This window comes from Miscanthus floridulus, chromosome 14 (assembly GCF_019320115.1).
Source record: "Miscanthus floridulus cultivar M001 chromosome 14, ASM1932011v1, whole genome shotgun sequence".
Taxonomy (NCBI): Eukaryota; Viridiplantae; Streptophyta; class Magnoliopsida; order Poales; family Poaceae; genus Miscanthus; species Miscanthus floridulus.
This window is the reverse complement of record NC_089593.1, coordinates 98,103,906-98,128,605: the sequence shown is the minus strand read 5'-3', so window position 1 is coordinate 98,128,605 and position 24,700 is coordinate 98,103,906. Positions and strand designations below refer to the sequence as shown.

At 46.5% G+C, this 24,700-nt stretch overlaps 1 protein-coding gene across 2 annotated transcripts; it reads left to right on the top strand.

The window, feature by feature from the left end:
- The first annotated feature begins 19,819 nt into the window (after window positions 1-19,819).
- Window positions 19,820-23,269, top strand: LOC136504192 (serine/threonine-protein kinase 52-like). 2 transcript variants are annotated; one of them, XM_066499044.1, is made up of 7 exons: window positions 19,820-20,118; window positions 20,373-20,781; window positions 21,641-21,762; window positions 21,944-22,152; window positions 22,256-22,430; window positions 22,534-22,668; window positions 22,814-23,269. In XM_066499044.1, exons 2-7 carry the CDS (start codon window positions 20,514-20,516, stop codon window positions 23,018-23,020), a joined length of 1,116 nt encoding a protein of 371 aa, XP_066355141.1. In that variant the 5' UTR covers window positions 19,820-20,118; window positions 20,373-20,513; the 3' UTR covers window positions 23,021-23,269. The 2 variants fall into 2 exon arrangements, with proteins under 2 accessions (XP_066355141.1, XP_066355140.1); XM_066499043.1 differs by having other exon boundaries at window positions 20,370-20,781.
- Window positions 23,270-24,700: the final 1,431 nt, after the last annotated feature.

Sequence of the window (24,700 nt, the reverse complement as noted above, 5' to 3'; positions counted from 1 at the left end):
AGGAATTGAAGATGCATTCGAGAATCGTGTTCCTGGATGACCAGAAGGGTGAAGATGATGGATCTGGTGGCTGACAGTGGCATTGGTTGGCTGGGAGTGTTGGAGTACTTTTGTGTGAGTTGAGAGTGGATGTGTCCCTCACTCACTTGCTTAGTTTTCATTTTAACATTTAAACAATGGTCTGTAATAACTATGTAAGATTAAGACATTTGGAGCTGCTGCACTCTTTTTTCTTGCCCTAGGGTTTCTCACAAGAGTGAGTTTTTACCTAGGTAGGTTTTTAATGAGGCAGCATTGCACAAAACAGCTCTTTTTGATATTTAAATGGATTGAGATCAGACCTGCACTCGGACCCCTTCATCTACCTCTCTGGCCCCAAGAGAGCATCCACATGCGGGCTTACGTGCTGTTCGAGTATGACATGAGGATCAAGCAAGAGCACGAGGAGGAGGACGACCTGCCGCTCATCGACGGGGTAGCCATCTTCAGTGAGCTAACCTGCATCCACGAACCAGTGACCTACCACATTGGGGGCTACCGCGGCGCCGTGGTGGACGTGCGACGAGCACTCTTTCTCAGATCCGTGGAGGCCACGGTACAAGAGTCTGGATTCGGGAACTGTTGCCACTGAAGCATCACAGTGGTGTTGGCCTGGATTTGTCTATATCTGGTTTTGCTCCTCCGATAGCAGATGAGATTAAGCTATTCCGTGGCATCATTCATCAGAAGTCGTGCGCCCTAAACAGATTTGTGGTTGCTGTGACCGTGAGTTCTTCCTTGATTCTACACTTCAGGGTTCCTGCCGGTGGAGGTTCGTCGTCGTGTGATCGTATCGATAAGTTTGCCTTTAAGGGTGCAGCGCACGCACTACTAGATTTAGGCGATTTGCCGAGTGCCTAATGCACTCGGCAAAGACTACTTTACTCTCGACAAAGCCTTTGCCGAGGACAGCACTCGGCAAAGAGCCTCCGGTAAAAAATTCGTCGGCAAATAATTCTTTGTCGAGCGCCTTTTATCGGGCACTCGGCAAAGTCTTTGCCGAGTGCAATCTCGGCACTCGGCAAAGAAAAGTGACCGTCACGGCGCCGGTTGCGTTAGCACATGCTTTGTCGAGTGTCATGTCAGAGGCGCTCGGCAAAGATTTTTTAATTTTTTTTTCAAAATTTCTTTGCCGAGTGCCCTACCGGGGAGGCACTAGGCAAAGATTTTTTTTTTTTTTTAATAATTTCTTTGCCGAGTGCCCTGCCAGGTCGGCGCTCGGCAAATATTTTTTAATTTTTTTTGGCAAATATTTTTTTAAAAAAAAAATCTTTGCCGAGTGCCCTGGCCCTGGCACTCGGCAAAGCTGGGAATTCTCAGAATTCCCAGCTTTGCCGAGTGCCAGGGCCAGGGCACTCAGCCAAGAGGCTAGTTTTTTTATTCTATATTCACAAACACAGCATATACGAGATATATATAACATCTGTGACGTCACAAACACAATATAGCACATATATATCACATCCATCTCATCACAAAGGCAATACCACATATATATCATATGTCGATCACACAATATCTCACATACACGACATCACAAGCAAAATAGGTCCAATATCCATCGAAACAAGTCGATAGTTGATAACAGTGCATCACATGTCCATCAAGCGGTGAAAAAGAGACAAACTACTGGTGGGGAGGAAACTGAGTGCTTGGTGAAGGAAAAGTGTCGTCGCCTGCTTGCGCCTGAGATGGGTTATTCGAACCCGTCGACGAAGGCTGCATAAAGGACAAGAGATTGCATCTGTTAGAGTGGTCATCTAATGAAAGCACTAGTCGAAGCAATTTGGTTTCATACTCATAGGACTAGCTATAACTGACGGCGACGGTGGAGTGAACTGCGGCACAGCTACACCGTGCATTTGCCCAAAGTTCTGCAGGAACGTCGTAATCTCCGCCAGCTGCTTGGCCTGCCTTTCCCGCTCGGCCCGCTTGTCCTATCTTTCCCGCTCGGCCTGCTCGGTCCTCACCGCCAGGTCCCGCAGCTCCTGAGCCATCCTCTCATTCTCGGCCTGCAACATTTCAATCGAATGTTTCAGTAATGCAAAGGTAACTAAGTTATTTAAAGATCAATGTATGAAGAGTTAAACGGGACTAACCTGGAGTGCGTCGACCCGCTGCTGTGAAGGGGACGGCCGACGAAGACGATCGGGGTCGCCGAGTCCCTCCCATAGGTCCTCCAGCAAAAAAGGGCAAAAATGGGTAGTGTCGACTCAAAATTTCGGCAACACCTCCCCTGCACGGGGAGGTTCCCAAAACCTGCAAAAAACATGGCACAAAGGCCAACAACCACATATATACCAAACATGGGCACGAAGGCCAACAACCACCAATATATCAAGAGAAGCCATGTACTTTAGTTCTCTTTCCATGCAGATGAAAGTATTGAAGTAGTACAACAACAATTACTACTAACCCTACAACTACTACTAACACTACTACTAACAATACTTAACTACGAACAGTACTAATACGAAGAACGACTTAACTATTAAACAACGAGACGACGAACCACGACGACGCGACGAACACTAAGAGGACGAACGACGACGACGACGAACCGACAACGAACACGACGAACGACGACGACGAACCACGAACGATGACGAACGACGACGAGGGGGACGAACGACGACTACGACGAACCCGACAACGAACACGACAACGACGACAACTAAACACGACTAACGACTACTACTAACACGACAATAACGACGACTAACACGACTAACGACTACTACTGAACCCGACAACAACGACTAACACTACTCGAACAACGACGGAACTATAACAGTACTAATACTAAGAACTACTTAACGATTAACAACTACTACTACAACCACTACGACTTACTAAACTAACGAGTACGAACGACGACTCAGAACCCGACAACTAAACACGACTAACGACTACTAACAACCACTACTACGTACTAACTACTACTACTAACCCTACAACTAACACTACTAACTACTACAACTAACACTACTAACTACTACTACTAACACTACAACTAACTACTACTAACACTACTAACTACTACTACTACTAACACTACAAGGGTAGGGCTTACCTTAGCAGCAAGAACGGCAAGAGCGAGGGCCGGCGACGACGACGGGGATGACCGCAGCAGCGCGAGGATCAACGGGCGGTCGGAACGGCGCGAGGATCGATGGGCGGTCGGGTCGGCACCTTCCTCTTCTTCCTCCCCCTTCTCTTTCTCCCTCTTCTTCCTCCTCCCCCTTCTCTTTCTTCCTCTTCCTCCTCCCCCTTCTCTTTCTTCCTCTTGCTCCTCTCCTTCTCCCTCTGCTGGCTGGCCGCAGGGCACGGTGGGGCCATGGAGCTCGGGGCCGGCGGGTGATCTCGGGGCCGGGGCAGCTCTGGGCGGCTCGGGGCCGGCCGGGTCGCTGTCCCGGGGAGCTCGGAGCCCGGGGCGGCGGCGAGCTCGGGGCGGCGGCCGGGGACCCGGGCGCGGGCGCGGGCACGGGGCCGCTGAGGCGGGGGCACTGGGCCGCCGGGGCCGGGCGGGAGCGCCGGGCGGGCGCCGGGGCAAGTGCCGCCGGGACGGGGACAGGGGCGGGGGCTGCGGGATGTCTGGCTTTTAGGCATCCGACGTCACAACTTGCTCCAAACTTTCTCAAATTTTTACCATGGCCTCCACATGCGATAACAAGACACCTCGACAAGTTTCGTGATTTTTGGACTTCGTTTGGATTTTATATAATTTAAATACACTTTTCTCGCAAGTACATCGTCATGTTACGACAACAAGATGCTCGTGATTTCATGCGAGTTCCTGGATACGGCCTCAACATATGCCAAACATCATGAATACCATTTTTTGAATGACCAAATTCCATTATTTCATGTACATGCAGTTCAAATTTGAAATAGTCGAAAAAATTCAATGAAACAAAAATAATTAAGGAAATATAGTAAAAAAACTCAAAATTATCCCAAATTTTGACAACGGAGTATTAATTACTGTAGCACGGCCCCAGAAAAAAATAGGGCGAAAAAAACAAAAAACATTTTAATTTGCCGAGTGCCAGGTCACAGGGCACTTGGCAAAGAATTTTAAAAATAAAAAAACCCTTTGTCGAGTGCCTAACGATGGGCACTCGGCAAAGGCTGATGGCAGGTGGCCGCCGTCACGTCGGCCACCTTTGCCGATGGCCAAATTTTGTCGAGTGCCCGGCACTCGGCAAAGATTTTTTTGCCGATGACCAATCTTTGCCGAGCGCCCGGCACTCGGCAAAGGAAAATTTCTGCCGACGGCTAAAGTTTGCCAAGTGTCCGGCTCTCGGCAAAGGCAGATTTACCGACGGCCTATCTTTGCCCAGTGCCGCTGGGTCCGGCTCTCGACAAAGATTTCCTTTGCCGAGTGCCCGACAGAAAGCACTCGGCAAAGCTTTTTACACTCGACAAATTAGCCGTGTCCGGTAGTGACGGGTCTACTAGTTTTTTAGAAAGGCGGCATGGGTCTACTAGTGACTGCCGAAAATTTGACTTCGCCACTATAGAGGTCAAAGTGACATGATCACAATGTTTTCCTTCGGTAGGTCCTGTAACACCCTAGGTGTTAGAAAGGTTGTTAACACTAAACATGATTACAATAACTTGGTTAATGTAAGGTTAAGGAAGATCAGTGTGGAAAAGAACTAAAAAATATGATGGAACAAAAACAAAATGTTAGCTCAGGCTTTGTAATTTAAAAACAAGACTAGAACTCTTTGGTTGAGTGTCACACTTGAAACCCTAACTCTCAAACCTAACTTAAGGTTTGGTCAATAGGAAATAGAAAAGGTTGCATAGGAACACACTCATGTCAAACCGCCATAACCATATAACATGAACTTTGGAGAACCAAATGTATATGAGCTCATCATTATGAAAATATGTACACACTTTAATGAAGTACTCTCACTTGCTTATGTCAAGATTTAAGCTTGGATGGTTCTATTCTTAGGTGAATCATTAATAGAGAATGGTGTAAGTCAAAACAAAGTCAACACAAGTCAACCAACAACTTAAGTTAATGTTTTGAAGCCACAGACAAATACTAGACCACCTGGTTGCAAGTGATTAAAGGTCAAGATTAGCTAACCAAGGAAAATAAAGCACAGGTGATGATAGTGAACTATAGAGGTCAAACTCCTTTAAACTAGGCCCAACTTGATTTTGGTGAAACAACAATTCAATATTACATGTTATTTAAATGTAAATATTAAATAAGTAATACCATAACTCCCCGTGCTTATTTCGACTGGATTTTTTTTGAAACAATGGCAGGAGCTCTGCCTTTTAGTTAAGACGAATGAAGTTTATATACAAGCAAAGGTAGCCAAGCGTGGCGCCAAACACCACGAAAGGTTAGCCCACCCACGCAACGTGGTAGAGTACACACTACCATGAGTCATTGTTGTCGAGCATGGTTGCAAAGCAGCCAACAGCTCCGACTTCCATGGTAAAGCACCAACGACCCATCCTAAGATGTCAGACCAACGGGCCCGAAGCAGGAGGCTACAACAGGTCATCGTTGCCGAGCTCAACGGCTTCGCAAAGAGCAGCTCCGAAGTCCTGCCTTGATCCCACGCCCCGCTGGCGGCGATTGCCGAGCCTCTAAAGCTGAAACCCAGCCGTCGGAGAAGGAGGGTTCGACCCGCGTCATCGTTGCTGAGCTACATCCCCTGATACAGCAGCTCTGACTTCACGATGCAGAACACGCCGTCTCGCGTCAACCATGCACCGAGAGGCGGAGGACATCCGCCGAAGGAGACATCACGACCGAGACAAATTTCCATAGTGACGCCTTCAGGAAGGGTACGACGCCGATTGCGCCACCGTCACTTGTCTAGGAATGGACCAGGTTTCTACCCGTGCAAGACATGGCTGGGGCCACGAGAACACGACGCCCCCAACAAGGAAATCGGCACCCACAGGCGTTGCTATCGCCAAGGCTTTCACCCGAGGTGCCCCTAGCACATACGTCGAGCCACGATGCCAGACCCTAGCCTATCGCCACCATCGTCGTTACTGCCATCCCATAGAAGCCCCTCCAGAGGGGCATCGACACACCAGTTGCTCACAGCAGCCGCACAGCTGTGTCGGCAGCTACCCCCTCCAACCGGGCAACATGCAGAGCTAGACTTACCCTACCACGCACATCTCCCTACTGCACGCCGAAGCCATTGCCAGCTGTCGTCGCTGGCTCAAGCACCCGTCGTCGACGCTGCCGACCTCCACCAGCCACCGTCAGGCGTATGCCCTACCACGGGCGCCGCCCCCTGCCCAGAGGGCACCGGATCTAGCCATCAGGGCACCAGACCTAGTGTCTCCAGCTGGCGCTGCCGCCGCCACGCATGGTCAAGGAGGAAAGGGGGAAGCAGAGGAGGAAGAAGGAGCCCCCGCCACAGCCCAGCGCCTGCATGGGCATTGGCCACCGCCACCGCAGCCATAGCAGGTGGCCCCGCCGAGCCTCACACAGCTCGTGCGAGGGCACGCCCTTCCATCCTGCTACTGCGCATGCCGCCAACAACTACCGAGCATGAGGAAGAGGAAGAGGCCCGCCCTAGGCTGACGCAGCCGCCACCGCGCGTGCCCCTGGGCGCAGCGCCTCGCACCATGGGCACCTTACCCACGGATCCGATGACTACCCGGTGTCTTGGACAGGAGCTACCACCACCATCGCCCAGTGCCCACCCAGGCGTGGCCCGCTGGAGATCCATGCGAATTCGGTCCTTGGACCGTCGGATCCGGACGCTGAAGCGAGGAGACTGCCCTAGATCACCGCTGAAGATGCCGGTGCCGCCACCAGCCTCAGCGACCTTGCCGTGCCCTAGGACGCCGCACGCGAGCTCGTCACTGACTGTCGCAGCTTCCACCGCGAAGAAGGGCCTCGCTGCTGCCCTCCCAGCAAGCTGCACGGCCATGCCGGCGGCCTGCTCCGGTGACGGCGCGACTGGAGAGCGGGAGGGAAGGAAGAGAGGCGGCTAGGGTTTGGGTCGCCTCCCGTGTCGCCTGCGTGGGGGTGACACGGGGCCATTTCCATAGCTTGCCCTTCGACTGGATTACGTGCCCCGTTTCACCGGAACACCGCCGCGCGCTACTACCGCGGGCCTACGCACACGGTCTGCCATGCCTGGGCGTCGCGACTGCTGTCGCCACCGCCCAAATGCCGTGTGACCACCCTGCGCCGCCGCCGTGGGCTCACTGATACCTTTCACAAACTCACAGAGCGCCGCCACCAGCCCAGGCCCATCGTTGCCGCCAACCACAGTGCACGCGTGTGGCCACGCCGCCCGCGCACGCGACCGGGTGCTGCTGGACCTCTCCGGTTGTGTTTCGATCATCTATGGATGCGCACGATGCTCCTCGGCCTACTCTTTTCTGCCGGTGAGCCCTCCTCTAGCCGGATTGGCTGTCGGCCGGGCATCCCGTGCGTGTGCTCTTGTCTGGGGGGTTTGCAGGGACTGGGGTTTGGTAAAGATAGGTCTTTCGATGGGCTTGTATGCAAACTTAGTGAGACACATGAATAGTACCAGGACCAGAATTTATTAATCGTAAATTCATGGGTTTATATGCAAAAATTCACTCGCGCGTTGGGCCTCCCCTGCTTGGGCCAGTCTGTCTCCGTGCGCCGGACTGCTTGCGCGCTACGCTAGGTCGAGTGGGCCGAATTCGGCCATCGAGCCTTTTCCTTTTTATTTCGGGTTTTGTCAAATTTGATTAAAGAAGTGTTCTTGTAAAATTAGCTATAAATCATATAAAATCTCAAAATATTAAAAAAAATTATGGAACTCCTCATTACTAGTAATACGCATTGAATATGTAAAACAGCATGTTTTAGTATAAAATGTTTGTTGTAATAGTAGACTAGGAATTGTTGTATTTAACTAGTAGAGATAGTTTCTCTTGATCCAATTGCTGTGAAATATTTGTGGTAGATTACTCTTAATGTGTATGACCTGTGATAAAAATTTCATGTCCATTTGATACTGAACAATTGAGTTATGAATTATCTTGCATAATGCTTATTTAATGTGTTTAATATAATTAAAAGAAAGTAAAAATGAAAAATCTATGTCCCTAGTTGTAGTATTACTGTTGCAGTATATTGTAAACACATAATATCACTATGGTGATACAGAAAATATGAAGATATAGAATTACCATGTGTCACATGCTTATTTACCATTTAACTATTAATTAAATGATAGTAATTAATCTACTTGTCCAGAAATTATGAAATCGGTATAGTAGCTATGATTGGTCAAGATGAATCTCTCATAAAATTTCTAGGTTCATATGAGATGTTTGGGATAGGACCTTTTAATTAGGGTTTGTATTTAAATAAACTATTTTTTGCAGAAATTTAAATAAACTATTAAGGATATTAGATAACTAAAGATTTGACTTTGCACATGTATCCTATACTTATCATTCATATGTTGACTAGGTTAAGCATATCCCAACTCAGTTTAGTTGTAAGAGCTAGTTAGCTTGATGCCTTAGGTTTCACATATGTTAAAACCAAAATGATTAAATTGATAGCTTAGAAGTGTGATGTATGATGACCAACATTTTGCTTCTTTTAAATCATGAACGAAATATATCTCACTCTCAGGTTTATGTGAACAGAACATACATGTGTGGCATGGGTGTTAGTAAGTTAGATGACTTCTCATGTGTTGTATGCTCATATGTAAACTTTTCTTTTGAAACTCATATGTAAACCTTTTACCTCTATGTTAATTTCCTATGCACATAACCTACATATATGTACCTACACCTTTTTGTTAAAGTACATGCTCACCTTGCTTACTTGTAACATGTTATATGGATGCTAGTTAAATATAGCTCTAAGATGGTAAACTAAGCACCTCATACTTAGAACTAAAGTAGTACTAGTGGTTGTGATGAATGATCAAAGTTAGATAGGGTGCTTGCTTAATGTGATCCCTGAGAACCATGCTATGTAAATTCACTTAACTTACATGTGCATCCTAGTGTGCCACACTTAAGCAACCCACACCACCCAACTTCTTTTATGAAGTTGTTATTACTTAATTGTCAGTAAATGAGTGTCCAGTGAGGTAAACTAAAAGAGAGATATCACCATGTAAAGAACCACCTTTAACACCTAGTACAACTAGCCTAACCCAAATAAACTAAACCTCTCATTTATCAACTAATAAGCTATATATGTTCCTATGCATAGGTGTAGTTCACTTGTTCACCTTATCTATTAAATGGACTCATTTAGCTATGTTTGTATGACTTCACATGTGCCTTGTTTGTTACTATATATATGGGGCCGACGTGATAAGGGAAAGAAGAAAATAAGTAAAAGAAGAAGATAAAGAAGAAAAGAGAAGCAAGGAAATAATAAAGGTCGCATGCACGGAGGTGATGCCGAAGTCCATGCGGCGAGGAGATGTTGGATAAGGTAGATACAATCATACAGAATAGAAATAGAAAGAAAAGAAAAATAGGAAAGGAAAAGATAAGAAAGAAAAGAATAATAAAAAAGGAAAAAAAAGACACGGTAGACATTTCACTCTTTTCAAGTCAGGCGAAACTGTTCTACCAGACGTTTTCAAAATAGCTACAGGTCCACAAAAAAATTGCTCCACCATAAAAGCCAGTGTCGCAGTACATATAGACAAAAAATCATAATCTCGTTGCAACGCACGAACATATATTCTAGTAACAAAATAAATGGTAAAGACATCTTAGCACGTCTTTAAACTTCATAAAGTTTGGATGGCTCGAAATCTAGAATAGCTTTTTGTGTGTGTGTGTGTGTGTGGTATATCTGGGCACAAAGCCCGAGCCCGTGAGCTCAGCACGGAGCCCGCTATTTAGGCCCGGCCCTAGCCTAGCCTGGCCCGAAGGTCAATGGGCCCTGGCTGGCACGGCACGGGGTGCAGGCCGTGCTTGGGCCGAACCCTAGGCCCACAGGCCGGCACGGCACGGCCCGCAAGCAGGCAAGCAGACCGACGGCCCAAGAACGGCCCCCTCCCCTCCTGACCTCCTCGGCTCCTCCCCGGCTCCCCATATAACCGAGACCCCCCCCGGCCGGCCCCTAACCCTAACCCCATTCGCCTCGCCTCCCAACCGCAGGCCGCAGCCGCACTCGACACCCTAACCCTAATCCCATTCGCCTCCCAACCGCAGCCGCACTCGACACCCGCTCGGTCCATCTTCGCCTCCTCTCGTCGATCCATCTTCGTCGCCGGTGCGACCGTCGTCCTTGGATCCGGTGATATCGCCGCCGCTCCATCACCCTAACCCTAACCCCATTCGCCTCGCCTCCCAACCGCAGGCCACAGCCGCACTCGACACCCTAACCCTAATCCTAATCCCATTCGCCTCCCAACCGCAGCCGCACTCGACACCCGCTCGGTCCATCTTCGCCTCCTCTCGTCGATCCATCTTCGTCGCCGGTGCGACCGTCGTCCTTGGATCCGGTGATATCGCCGCCGCTCCATCACCTCTCCGGCTCTCCCTGAGTTCCCTGCTCCCTCAGTCCCTCTCCGTCTTCCTTTTTACTCCTTCTCCTCTGTTTGTCGATGAACATGTGAGTCCGCCTCCCCGTCTCTCTTCCACCGTCGCTCGCCGTCCTTCTTAATCCCGTCTTGCCCTTGTGTGGCCCTCGTCTTCTCCGGCGCCGGGCTCCGGTTGCTCAGGCAAGTCCATCCCCATTCGTAACCCTAACCCTAGCCCCTAGATCTATATGTTTCTCAGTGTTTTGATTCTGTTTTTGGGATCATTTTCTCATCCGGCTCCGGTTACGCAGGCAAGTCCATCCCCATTCGTAACCCTAACCCTAGCCCCTAGATCTATACGTTTCTCAGTGTTTTGATTCTGTTTTTGGGATCATTTTCTCATCCTTTTCTTCTTTGCGTGCTCTTTTTCTTTGTAGGTCTGCTGCCGATGCCTCGTCGTCAACTAGCCTTGGCGTAGACGGACGACGAGCAATGGCACCACGGCCAAGCCATAGCCGCGCACCGTTGAGGAACGGTGCTGGAGTTCAGCCGTCCGCGGCCGAGGGCCCCATGGCGTGTGACTCGTAGGGCGACGGTGCCATGTTCCCTGTGACTGGCGACGATGACTTGGTCGCGGCTGGGCTGTCCCCGGAGCACGACGACGACGGCCGTGACCCCTTTGCGGTGTTTGATGACGCCACCCGCGGGACACAGCCAGCGATCGACGTCGATGCCGTCGATGCAGGGGCAACGGGGACAGGGACGGTGGACTCCAACACCCACTCCAACTACACTGGTGTTAATGGTAATGCTGATGGTAATGGTACTCGTACTCCTTCCTCTGGTGCTGTTTCTGGACTTGGTAAGCGCAAGTCTCAGTGCTGGGGTGACTTTGAGGAGGTTTATGAGAAGATTAATGGTGTCGATGTGCGTGTTAGAGCTATATGTAAGATGTGTAGAACTGTGTTGAGTGCTAGATCTACTGCTGGTACTGGTCACATTCTTAGGCACCAAAAATCTTGCAAACAGAAACTTGATAATGCTTCTAGGGTTCAGTCTCGACTAGCTTTTAATGCTGATGGGTCTTTGCATAATTGGAACTATGATCCTGCTGTTGCTAGAACTGAACTGTGCAGATTGATTGCTAGGCTTGATCTTTCTCTTGGTTTTGGTGACACTGATGCATTTGAGGAATATATTAAAAATTCTCATAACCCAAGATTTGTTAGATCATCTAGAAGAACCACCACTAGAGATCTGGATAAGTTATTTGCTGAACGTCGTGCTATGATTAGGAACTGTGTGCATGCTTCTGCATCTGTTGCTTTGACTTCTGACATATGGTCTGGTAATGCTAAAGAGGATTACATATCTGTTGTTGCTCACTATGTGAATGCTGATTGGGAATTGCAAAAGAAGATTGTTGGTCTTAGGTTGATTCAAGTTAAGCATTCTGGTGAAAACATTTCTGCTTCCATTGCATCTGTTGTTGAGGAGTATGGCTTGGTTGATAAAATCTTTTCTATCACTTTAGATAATGCATCTTCTAATGCTAAGGCTATGGAAACTTTGACACCCATGTTTGCTGGTTATCTTGGTTGTGATCCTGCACCTGATGATCCTGCACCTGGTTACAGTCTTGTGCATCAACGCTGTGCTTGTCACATTATTAATCTGATAGTCAAATCTGGACTAAAAAGAATCAAACCTTATATAGAGGATTTTAGAACTGCAATTAATTTCTTGAACTCCTCTAATCAAAGAATTGCTATGTTTAGAAACTACTGTGAAGCTAAAGGTATGAGACCTAGAAAATTTGGCTTAGACATGGATGTTAGATGGAATGCTACTTATCTCATGCTAAAACACTTGGTTCCTTACAGTGAAGTATTTTCTGTGTTCATAAATTCAAATTATGGTTCTGCACTGTTGTCTCCAGCCCATTGGCACGTGGCTGGGAAAATATTGGAGTTCCTAGAAGTATTTTATGACTCTACTGTTACACTGTCTGGTGTTTATTATCCTACCAGTCCTCTTGTGCTGCACCATGTTCTGGAGATTGCAACTCATTTGCATGCATGTGAAAGAGATGTTAATCTTAGACCCTTTGTGTACCCTATGCAGCATAAATTTCTTAAGTATTGGAAGGACATTCCTCTCTTATACTCATTTGCATTCATTCTTGACCCTAGAGCTAAGCTGAGAGGTATGCAAAGGGTCCTCCATTTACTTACTGAATATACTGGTACTGATTACACTACTTACTATGCTGATTTGAAAACTGAGTTGCATAAAATGTTTGAGAAATATTTGAGAAAGTTTGGTGCAACCAGGTCACAAAGGGTTGCTGGTCCTACCCCACCCACTGGTAAGAGAAAACAGGCTTGGGGGGTAATTTTTGGAGGATCAGGTCTGCCTGGTCCTTCCAGTGGCACTGTCTGTTCTTCTTCTCACTCTACTGCTTCTGAACTTTCAAGCTATTTAGACAGCGACTGCATAACTGCTTATGAGGATGGTTTTGACATTCTTCTGTGGTGGAAGGACCACAAACTAACCTATCCTATCCTGGCTATTATGGCCAGAGATATCATGTCAGTTCCTGTTTCCACTTGTTCTTCAGAGTCTTGTTTCAGCTTAGCAGGGAGGATCCTAGAAGAACGGCGCCGGAGCTTGAAACCAGAACATGTTGAGATGCTGACCTTGTTGAAGGACTGGGAGCTAGGAGAGAAGAGGGAACAACATGAAGCTGCTGATACCAAGGAAATTGAAGATGCATTCGAGAATCTGTTCCTGGATGAACCAGAAGGTGAAGATGATGGATCTGGTGGCTGACAGTGGCATTGGTTGGCTGGGAGTGTTGGAGTACTTTTGTGTGAGTTGAGAGTGGATGTGTCCCTCACTCACTTGCTTAGTTTTCATTTTAACATTTAAACAATGGTCTGTAATAACTATGTAAGATTAAGACATTTGGAGCTGGCTGCACTCTTTTTTCTTGCCTAGGGTTTCTCACAAGAGTGAGTTTTACCTAGGTAGGTTTTTAATGAGGCAGCATTGCACAAAACAGCTCTTTTTGATATTTAAATGGATTGAGATGTTTATTTGGAGGTGTTTTAGATTTAACGGGCTGTGGGCTGGCACGGCCTGTTATTTTTGCCGTGCCTCACAGGCCAGCACGGCACGAAAAATGGCCCACAGGCCCGTGCCTGGGCCGAAGGCCAGGCCCGCAGGCCGATGAGGCACGGCGTGCCTCCTTGGCCCGATAGCCATCGTGCCGTGCCGGCCCGTGACCTTGCCGGGCCGGGCCGATGCCCAGGACTGGGGGGGGGGGGGGGGGGGGGGGGGGGGGGGGGGGGGGGGGGGGCGGGAGAGAGGGGAGTAGGAGTATATGCATTCTTTTTAAGGACGTGGATGACAGTGCGTCAAGGTACTACCATACTGTTATAACACCCATAGCAATCAAATAGACAACTCTTTGCAGACGGTTGAAGTTGATGACGTGATCTCAGCAAGCCAAGCAAGGACGACGCTGCCGTCTAACCTACTAGTACAAGCGTACTAGTAAACAACGATAGAACTTATTACCAACCTAACTACAACAAAACAGCATCGAAACTATGCTAACAGCTGGTTCGATGCTGGCTCTCGATCGCAGCAGCAGCCATGCATGAGCGGGAGCGGCCGGCCAGCATATTCGAATCGGCCAAGACTGCCGCCGGTGCCTGCGCTGGCTCTCGTCAGCTTTGACTACTGAGTTTTGTTCTCCCCCTGGGCTCCGGCAACGACACGCTTACGCTGCACGTGCGCGACTTGGCACGCGGACGCGACGGACCAAGTGCATGGACCGATGGGCGGCGTCCGTCAGAGTTGAAGTTCTCCCCTGGACACGCGGACGCGACGGACCAAGTGCATGAAGCGATCCGAAAGCGACTGCACACGCGTGAGCCGTGACCGGCACCGGCAGTCGGCAGAAGCTGATGCTTCACGAAACGACAAGAAGGGCTTCCCTCTGTGGCCTGTGTGTAGCAGGATAGCGCATGCACGAGCTGGCCTGCCTGCTGAATTTTTTACATTTTAACTCTTTGGCTGTGTTGAGTTCGCGAAATTTGAGAATTCGGCTACGGTACCACTTTCGTTTTTATTTGATAATTAGTGTTCAATCATGGACTAATTAGGCTCAAAATGTTCGTCTCGCAATTTCCAACCAAACTGTGCAATTAGTTTTTTTTCGTCTACATTTAATGCTCCATGCACGTATCGTAAGATTCGATATGATGGCTACTTTAGCACTTTTTGGAAAAGTTTTTAGGAACTAAACACAGCCTTTATTTGAAAGTTTTTCACAAATAGATCCCTAGATGAGAGATTTCAGAATATGGACCCTTAGCTCGGCGCCACGTCTCGGCGTCAGCGTCCCTGGCGCTGAGCTCCTGGGCTCGACGTGAACGTGGAAGGTGACATGGCAGGGAGCTCGGCGCCAGAGTGACCGGCGCCGAGCCTTTATTACATATGGGCCCCGCCCCTCTCTTCTTCTCCCTCTCTCGCCGTAACAGAGCAGAGCCGAGCGTCGCCGCCGCCCGCGCCCGCGCCTCCACCGGCCGCCCTCGCCCACGCCACGCCCCCCCCCCCCCCGCGCTGCGCCCTCTCCTCACCTTGGCCTCACCCTACCTTATCGCCCTCCACCGCCGGCCTCAGCCGCGACCGCCGTGCCTCCCACACCCGTCGAGCCAGACTCGTCGTGCAGAGCCCCGGGCATCCCACGCCCACCGCGCGCCACCGCTGTTGTCGCCCGTGCCACCGCCGACCCCGCCACATGCAGCAGCCGGCTGTGCCACCTAGGGCTTCCCATTTGATGCACAACAATGAACCCATAATATAACTACATGCGCCTAGGTTTGCTAGCTTTTACATGCCTTAGCATCATCCTACGTTTGTATAATACATATATTAAGGGATAGAATGAAACACTAAGTGATGACGATTATTACGTTAAAAAATCCGACTAATATACACCGAATCGACGCGAAAAAAACTAGGAGGGGAGCGAGGATACCTTGGTCTCGAAGATCTACAGATCAAATCAAAGTTTCTAAAGTCCCATATGCTGATTCGTGAGGTAGGGTGAAGTGGGGAGAGAAAAAACCCAAGAGGGAGGAGAAAGAAGAGGAAGAACGCTCGGGCACAAAGCTTGGGCCGAGTTAAATGGCAGAGAGCTCGGCGCCAGTCACTCTGGCGCCGAGCTCCATGCCATGTCACCTTCCACGTTCGCGTCGAGCCCAGGAGCTCAGCGTCAGGGACACTGGCGTCGAGACGTGTTAGCTCAGCGCCAGCATCAATGACGTCGAGCTAAAGGTACATATTCTAAAATCTTTCTTTCAGAGGTCTATTTATGAAAAACTTTAAAAAAAAAGCTAAAATATAAAAAATTCGGATCTGCCTGTCAACGTAGCCGGAACACCGCGTAAAGCGGGAACCGAACCTGCGGCTGCTGCTATGGTCAGGATATCAGGTTCTACTCCCCTCCGTTTATGTTTACTTGTCAGCAATTTTTTACGGTAGCAAATTTGACTATCTGTTTTTTCTTTAAAAAAATCTTAGATACTTTCATGTATATAACACTAATGAAGTATGTTCAATAAATAATCATATATGTGAAAACTTAATGTATCTAAAAATTTTTTGCGGAAAAAACATATGATCCAAGTTGGTACAGTAAAAAAAATTCACGGCGACAAGTGAACGAAAACGAAGGTAGTACTAGGCTTCTCGTGGCCACGTGGGCAGTGTTTGACTCTGCGCCGCACCTGCGTGCACGCGTGGCGTCGACGCCTCTGGAGTCTCGACTCAGATCCAAGTTAAAACAACGACCGGGCATGGCTGCCCAGCCAATTATAAATTATTCAATTCTATTCTATATTCCATTATTCTTACACGCTGCGACGTACGGAGTCAAAACAACGACCGGGCATGGCTGCCCAACCAATTATAAATTATTCAATTCTATTCTATATTCCATTATTCTTACACGCTGCGACGTACGGAATACTACGACATGCCACTTGAAGGAGATTTTTTTTTATTTTTTATTTTTAATCTTTTTAATTTAATATTTTAATAATAATCACTTGTATCCGACTGTTTCGTGACGAAATAACGTTGTCGCGCCACATGTATTGAAGCGACAACATCTGCCACGTTAGACAGCGTTTCCGACGTGGAAAACCTTGTCACGCCACTCCCGCTGGCGTGTTTTGTCGCGCCACCGGAAGTGGCGAGACAAGACTGAAACTTTGAAAAATCATAACTCTTTAATAAAACGTTGGATGAAGATAAATTTTATATGAAAATTGTAATTCTTGATGAGATCTACAACTTTATAGTTTTGAGTTTTTTCATTTGAGAATATTTAGATACTCAAAAAATTAATATAAAATGTCAGAACCATACTAATCACGTACTAGTGCTTGTCGTATTAAAAAATATATTTTTTGTATGTTGTCAAATGAAGATACTTTTTACATCAAAGTTGTAGCCCTCAATTAGATCTACAATTTTATAGTTTTTAGTTTTTACATTTGAGCTCATTAAGATGCATGAAAAAATAATATAAAATTTCAACAGCTTAATAATCGCATACCGACGTTTGTCGCATTAGAAAAATAATTATTTTTTGTATGATGTGAAATGTAGATACATTTTATATCAAAGTTGTAGTTTTTAATGGGATCTACAAGTTTAATTTAAAAGTATTTTTATGCGACTTCAAATAAGAAATATATGATTTTTCTAAAAAGATAAGCTATGAAACATGACTAATATGCTATTAATTTTTGTATTATTTTTTTTGGTATTTTAACTATCTCAAATGAAAGACCAAAAAATTAAAAAGTTGTTGATCTCATACTTAGCTACAACTTTAATATAAAAAGTATCTTCATTTGATAACATACAAAAGAGATATTATTTTTCTAATACGACAAGTACTAGTATGCAATTATTATGGTCCTGAAATTTTATATTAATTTTTGAGCATCTGAACGTTCTTAAATGAAAAAACTCAAAACTAGAAAGTTGTAGATCTCGTCAAGAGCTACAATGTTTATATAGATTTCATCTTCATCTGACATCATATTAAAGAGTTATGATTTTTTAAAGTTTTAGTCTTGTCATGCCACCGGGAGTGGCGCGACAGAACAATACTTTCCCGCCAGCGGAAGTAGCGTGACAAGGTTTTCCACGTCGAAAACGTCGTCCCACGTGGCACATCTTGTCGCGCCAACGTATGTGGTGCGATAACGTTATTTGGTCACGCCAGCTCACTGACGCGATTAAAAGAGTTAGATTTGAAAAAAATAGAGTGGTTATTATTAAAATATTGAATAAAAATAATTAAAATATAAAAATTCTCCGCTAGGGCCTACGGGTGTATGAGATTTCTTACGATACGAGGTGTATCAACCAACCTAATAATTAGCTACTAAAATTAATTAATACGAATTTAGGGTCTTGTTACATCCATTAGCTACTAATACTTAAATAGTTAATAGTTGATAGCTAATATTAGTTGCTATTAGCTAGTTTGGTTCAACTAATGAAATAGTTGTTAGTCAGGTATTCAGCTAACAATTAGTTAGATCTATTTTAATCCGAGAAACTATTTATTAACATCTAACGGTTGGCATGCTCTCGGCTAACTACTACCCCTACATCCCAAATTATAAGATGTTTTAGCTTTTCTAGATTCATAACTTTTGCTATATACTTAGATATACAGTGTGTCTAAATACATAGTAAAAACAATATATCTATAAAACATAAAATATCTTATAATTTATGAGAAACATAGGGCGGAGTACTATCTTACTAGCTATCTCAAACTAATTGATACTACCTCTGTCTTTAAAGATGTAAATCTAGATTTAGGTTGAGTCAAACTTTAAGTTTGACTATATTTATAGAGAATATATTATTAACATTTACGACGAAGATCCCTCGATACCAAGAGCTACTTGTTAGGTGGGCTAATTTTTATCTAAATCTTCAGCTAGTTGTCTAACCAGCCTTAACTCATCTAGGCCCTAAAAGTGGTTTGATAAGACCATCTACGACAGAAACAACCCAAACACGATACGTATTCAATAGTATAGGTCACCTACAGTTAAAGGGTCACAGACCCAAATCTCGTATTCTCCAACAACCGAGCAGCCAAATCACACACCTCTCTCAACTCTCTCTCTCTCTCTCTCTCTCTCTCTCTCGGGATGGAGGCGACGGCCGATGAGCGGGGCGGCAACGGCGGCGCACGCGAGCGGGCGCGGGCAATGGCAGGCACGGCGAGCGGCGCGGGCTCCTCCTCCCACGACGGCCATCTCTCCCTCCGGCGGCGCGGCAACCCTAGGAGGCCGGTCGGCGCTCCCTCCGGCGGATCCAGCGCGCCCTCTATCCTCTCTACCTCAAGCTCCGCGCGGCGAGCAGATCCAACGAGCATGCGGCCGAATCCATGCCGGTCGAGCGCCCTGGCCTCCCTCCCCGCCAAGCTCCGCCCGCCTCCCTCCCCGCCGGCGAGTTCCCTCCTTGCGAGATCCGGTGAGCGCCGCCCGCCTCCCTCCTCGCCTCGCCGCCGTCGTCGTCGTCGGGCCCGCTTCGCCGCGCTCCGGAGGTGCTCCCACGGCGAACTCGCCTCGCCGAGCCAGCCCCGCCCCGCCGCGGTCCCACCTGGAGACTTTGCGTCTTGGAGAAAGACGACACAAATAAGTGTCCCAGATGGCCTCGTACCCAAAATGCATGTTGTGTTTGAGTCTTCTGTTGGAGTCGGTTTTCTACCACTAAAACACCGTGCATGACCCCTTCTGGGTTTGCGTCGCCGTTTGCATAAGCTGCTGGAGACACTCTAACTAAGAGTTGCGCTGGCAAAGTAAAACAAAAACATCTCAATTTTTGAGGATAAACATAGCCCTTCCGTTCCAAAATAAGTACTCATCTCGTATTTCGAGGAGCCAACAAATCTTAAGTTTGACTAAATTTATGAAAAAAGTATACCAATATTTGTATATCTAAATATGTTCATTTTATAAAAAATATATGGCAGGATTAATGGATAACTCCGTAGATCTGAATTTCAGAAAAAGAAGCTTAATTTCGGTTCCAAACCCAGCCCGGGCACGAGGGTTGTTTATTTATCGTGATGAAATTCCTTTGTTCATTCAACAGGTGGCACGACCAGCCGTGTCAACGTTGAAAACGTGGTTTAATCCCTCTCGTAATTATTGCCTGCGATTCCGACTCCTCTGACAATCCATCTACCACGCGCGGCCCAAACTTCTGCAAACAACTCTTCTTCCACCTGCTCTGCTCCTGCCTCCTGCGCCCCAAACCCGCCTCGCCGTCGCCGTCGCTGTCGCCGCAGCCTGCTCCCGGCTCCCGCCTCGCCGTCTACCGCGTCCCGCTACCACGGAGTCGCGGCACCCCGGATTCGCCTCAGCTTCCGTAATCCTCGCCGTCCTCCTGCTCCGCGCCTCCGCCGCCCCTCCCGTGTAGTGGTGCTGGAGCTGCAGATCCACCGCGACCTGGCGACCGATTCCTCCTCCCGCTGGTAAGCACGCCCTCGCTTGCTCGTGCTGAGTCGCTCGCTCTTTTCGCCTTTCGGAGCTAGCTGCAACCGAATCCAAATCCGAATCTTTCTCTCTCTCCCTCGCTCCAGTCCGCCCATTGCGCGGCGATTTGCTTGCTTTGTTCTGGAGCAGTGCTTGTGCCCAGTTCGTGTCCCAAGATTTCTTTTAGGGGCTCACTTTCTTCAATTCCGCGGAAATCTCGCCTCTTTACACCTCCTTCCCGTTTCTGTAGAAGAATTGGCGACCTTGGCCTCCGCCCCCGGCGGCGCGGAGGAGTCAACTGTGGTAGCAACCACCGCGGAGGCTGCAAGCCTCCGGTAAGGGAGGGAAATTGACTTCTTGGAAGCCGGAAGCCGAAAGGCGGTCCCGGGCCGCGATGGCGTCGAGCGGCGGCGGCGGCGCGTCGTCGGCGGCGGCGAAGAACGAGTCCTACGTGCGGGCCGACAAGATCGACCTCGAGAGCCTGGACATCCAGCTGGAGAAGCAGCTGGCCAAGACCTGGGAGAAGCACAAGGGGTCGTACAACCAGGGGCCCAGGGAGGACTGGGAGATCGACCTCGCCAAGCTCGAGATTCGCTACGTCATCGCGCAGGGCACCTACGGCACGGTGTACCGCGGCACGTATGATGGGCAGGACGTCGCAGGTACCCCTGTTTCCTCGTCTGTGGATTATTTGTGCCTCTGAGACTGAGATTACGCTGTTCGGCAGTTGCAGAGGATTTCTTGGTTTTCATCAGTAGATAGGTGAATCGTTTTCATAATATCCGGACAAGCTAGCATGGCAAATGACACATTGAGTATCAGCTGGTTAAAATAAAAAAATGAGACATACATACATAAGTAACAAGCTCTTACTATATGTTCTGAATATTCGTTGTTCTTGGTCCTCTTCTGTTATTGGCTTCTAGCAAAGAGTTGCCTCTGCCTTGTTTCACCTTCCGTGTGAGTTCAGAAACAATGGTTGTTCATGGATAATAGAGCTCTCATGTCTACACACGGCGGATTGTAGCACAACTGCACAAGTGATCAGTATATAATTATGCGTTATGTGGCAAAGAGCTTCTTTGCAGTGGTTTGTGTGAACTGTGAAGTATTTGCATCTTTGTGGATTCAGATTTTTTTTCTTGTAGTCTGAGTTTTTGATTGGTAATTCTGAAACCTGTTATAGCTTCAGTTTTTATGTATTACAGCTTCAGTTCCTTAGGTATTACAGCTTCACTTTTAACAGGTGCCTGATTTCGGGGCATTTGTGGTGTCATGAGCTTATTCAGTGTCCTGGTCCTTTACACAGAAACTGTGATGGTCAATTCCTGTAGATCATCTAAGACAGCTGTTCTCACTAGCATGTTATCGTACTGATGAAGTTACCTGAACTGTGGACATAATATAAAATTGAAATTTGTACTTTTTCTAGTATGTTGCGAAGCTTTACCAAATAATCAACAGCACCACCTTGATCTTCATATGTTTAGCTAATTCTTTTTTCTTTAATGACATATATAGTAAAACTGTTGGATTGGGGTGAAGATGGCTTTGCATCAGAAGCTGAAACTGCCACACTGCGAGCATCTTTTAAGCAGGAGGTTGCTGTCTGGCATGAGCTCAACCATCCAAATGTTACAAAGGTGAACATTTCAGCTTACTATGTTTTAGCACAAAGCTGCACACTCATTTATCTTCTGTGCAATGTTTATTCAGGAGTCAGGACTGTCATGTCTTGGTGCTGTCTTTACTCTGTAGTAGTAGCCTTTTTCTTGTAGTCCACTTACATAGTTTGTTTACTTGTTATTTTCTTTATTATTGCAGTTCGTTGGTGCATCAATGGGTACCGCAGACCTTAAGATTCCAGCCAATAGTTCCAACAGTGGTGGGCGCACTGAGCTGCCGCCAAGAGCATGTTGTGTTGTGGTTGAATATCTCGCTGGAGGAACACTAAAACAATATTTAATAAAGAACAGGCGAAGGAAGCTTGCATACAAAGTTGTTGTTCAGATAGCACTGGATCTTGCTAGAGGGTAAGCAAGATATATAAAAAACTTTTTTTAAAAGAAAACTTGGGTCACTATAGCGTATTTTTCTTGTATCTTGTGGTAACTATCTTGTTGGTCCCTTTTGCAGATTGAGCTATCTACACTCAAGAAAGATTGTACATCGGGACGTAAAAACTGAAAATATGCTGCTCGACACACAGCGAAACCTTAAAATTGCTGATTTTGGTGTTGCTCGTGTTGAGGCTCAGAATCCAAAGGATATGACAGGTGCGACAGGGACACTTGGCTACATGGCCCCAGAGGTATACTACGCTACTGTTTAAGATTTGTACGAAAACGATTACTCTCGTTATCGTGGCAAGTGCTTTGAGTAATTATTTGTTCTTTTTCTATTGGTGTCTGCAGGTTCTTGAAGGCAAGCCATACAATAGAAAGTGTGATGTATACAGTTTTGGCATATGCTTATGGGAAATATACTGCTGTGACATGCCATATCCAGACCTCAGTTTTGCAGACGTCTCATCTGCCGTTGTTCATCAGGTTTGTTTTCACTTTCTGGATTCACTGTTGATAATCGTCCACATACTGAACATATTGGGCAGAACAGATCAATAATGCTTTGTGTGCGCATGCATGTGCCAAACCTTCACTACACCTGATGGTTTCCACCTGTTTGTGTGTGCAGAACCTGCGGCCTGACATTCCTCGCTGCTGCCCAAGCCCAATGACGAACATCATGCGGAAGTGCTGGGACGCGAACCCGGATAAGCGTCCTGACATGGACGAGGTGGTGCGGTTCTTGGAGGCCCTCGACACAAGCAAGGGCGGTGGCATGATACCAGAAGGCCAGGCCGGCGGGTGCTTGTGTTTCTTCAGAGCCCGTGGTCCTTAGAACCAACCCTGTCCAGCCCTCCTTCTCTCCTTGCCTATACCATACTACAATATTGGAGCCAGATCTAGGCCTTTATTGCTCATCGGATAGTGGATACCAAATAGCCCCTTCACTGTGCTGATTGCAGATAAGTTGATGACAATCTTTGTGATTGGTTGACACTCGTTATAAGTTTTATAGTGATGTGAGTACCAGTAAGGAGTCCATAATACAGAGGGTTTCAGCCAATTCATGGTTGCATTCTCTTAATGGTTTATTTGTGGAAATCACATGATGGGCCATCGAGGATGAACTGGGGAGAACAGGGTGCATGCCTGTGAAGCGATATGTGATATTCCGATCCACCGTTGTTTCTAATACTTGTACTGCGATACACGATACACGTTTGCCATTACTTGGAAATTGGTTTATATGTGATTGATTGATTATTTTTTGATAAAATAAAATTAATCTGTAACCATCTCTGCACAAAGTAAAACCACCACAACCACATTATAAAATTGAAACTATCACAACCATTTTTATAAAGTGGAACAGCCATGACCATTTTGTATAAAGTGGTACTCCCTCCATTTCAAATTATAAGTCATTTCAAGAATTTTGGAGAATCCAAACATCTCAAGTTTGATCAAAATTATAGAGAGAATTAATAAAGAATCTAATTATACTTAGTTGGTATCATAAATGTTATTATCTTATTATATAAATTTGGTCAAACTTGAGATATTTTGACTCTCCAAGATTCTTGGAGACTTATAATTTGGGATGGATGGAGTATCTATTTACACTCGAGATATGCTCCTTGCACTTCCAAGTTCCAAGGAATGGCCATCTGTGATACGCATGTAGGGCAGCACATGGTGTAAGGAAGGATGCCTTGAGCACCTATGTAGATAGTGGAACCACCACAACCATGTTTATAAAGTAGTATCATCAGTCACTTTTTTTTAGACAAAAGGTCACCCCTGCTTTTATATTTCAAAAAGCAAACAAACATTCGAGTTCATTCAGTTTTTTGGCACTGACGCCAGAACAAAGTGCATACTTAAGTCTATCCAAGATGCTTATTACAGCTTTCAAACGCCTGAGTATTTTCATTCCTGGCAACGATGGCGACTGAGGACTGAGCACCCAATAGACCAGACTGTGATGATGACCTCATTGTTGCCTCCTTCCACTCGATCTGGGCTGGTTGTCTTGACAGTTCTCATCATATTCACTTTACAAAAGTAGAACTACCAAACCATTTTTATAAAGTGGAACAACCAGAGTCTTTTTTAAAGTGAAAACACCATAGATGTCCTCTCTAAAAGGTTTCTAAGTATTATTATAGATTCATCATGAAACATATTTTCATAGTATAACTATTTGGTATCATAATGTTTGACAACTTTCTCTATAAATTTGATCAAACTTAAGATAAGTTTGACTTATCTATTATGACTTGTTCTTAACTATTATTATTGTTTACATGTGACAAATTTAATTTTGAACCTTTGACTAGAACATATATTTATTTAAATTCTAATTTATAACACAATAGAATAAATCTTTAAACCCAAGACATGTGACTTGTGACTCAGTGAATGGGCACAACTTTGGTATTATGATTCCAGACTCACTTTATGTTAAAAATCCATCTTAAAACTCAATGCATAATCAAGTTTCACCTAGATTGTG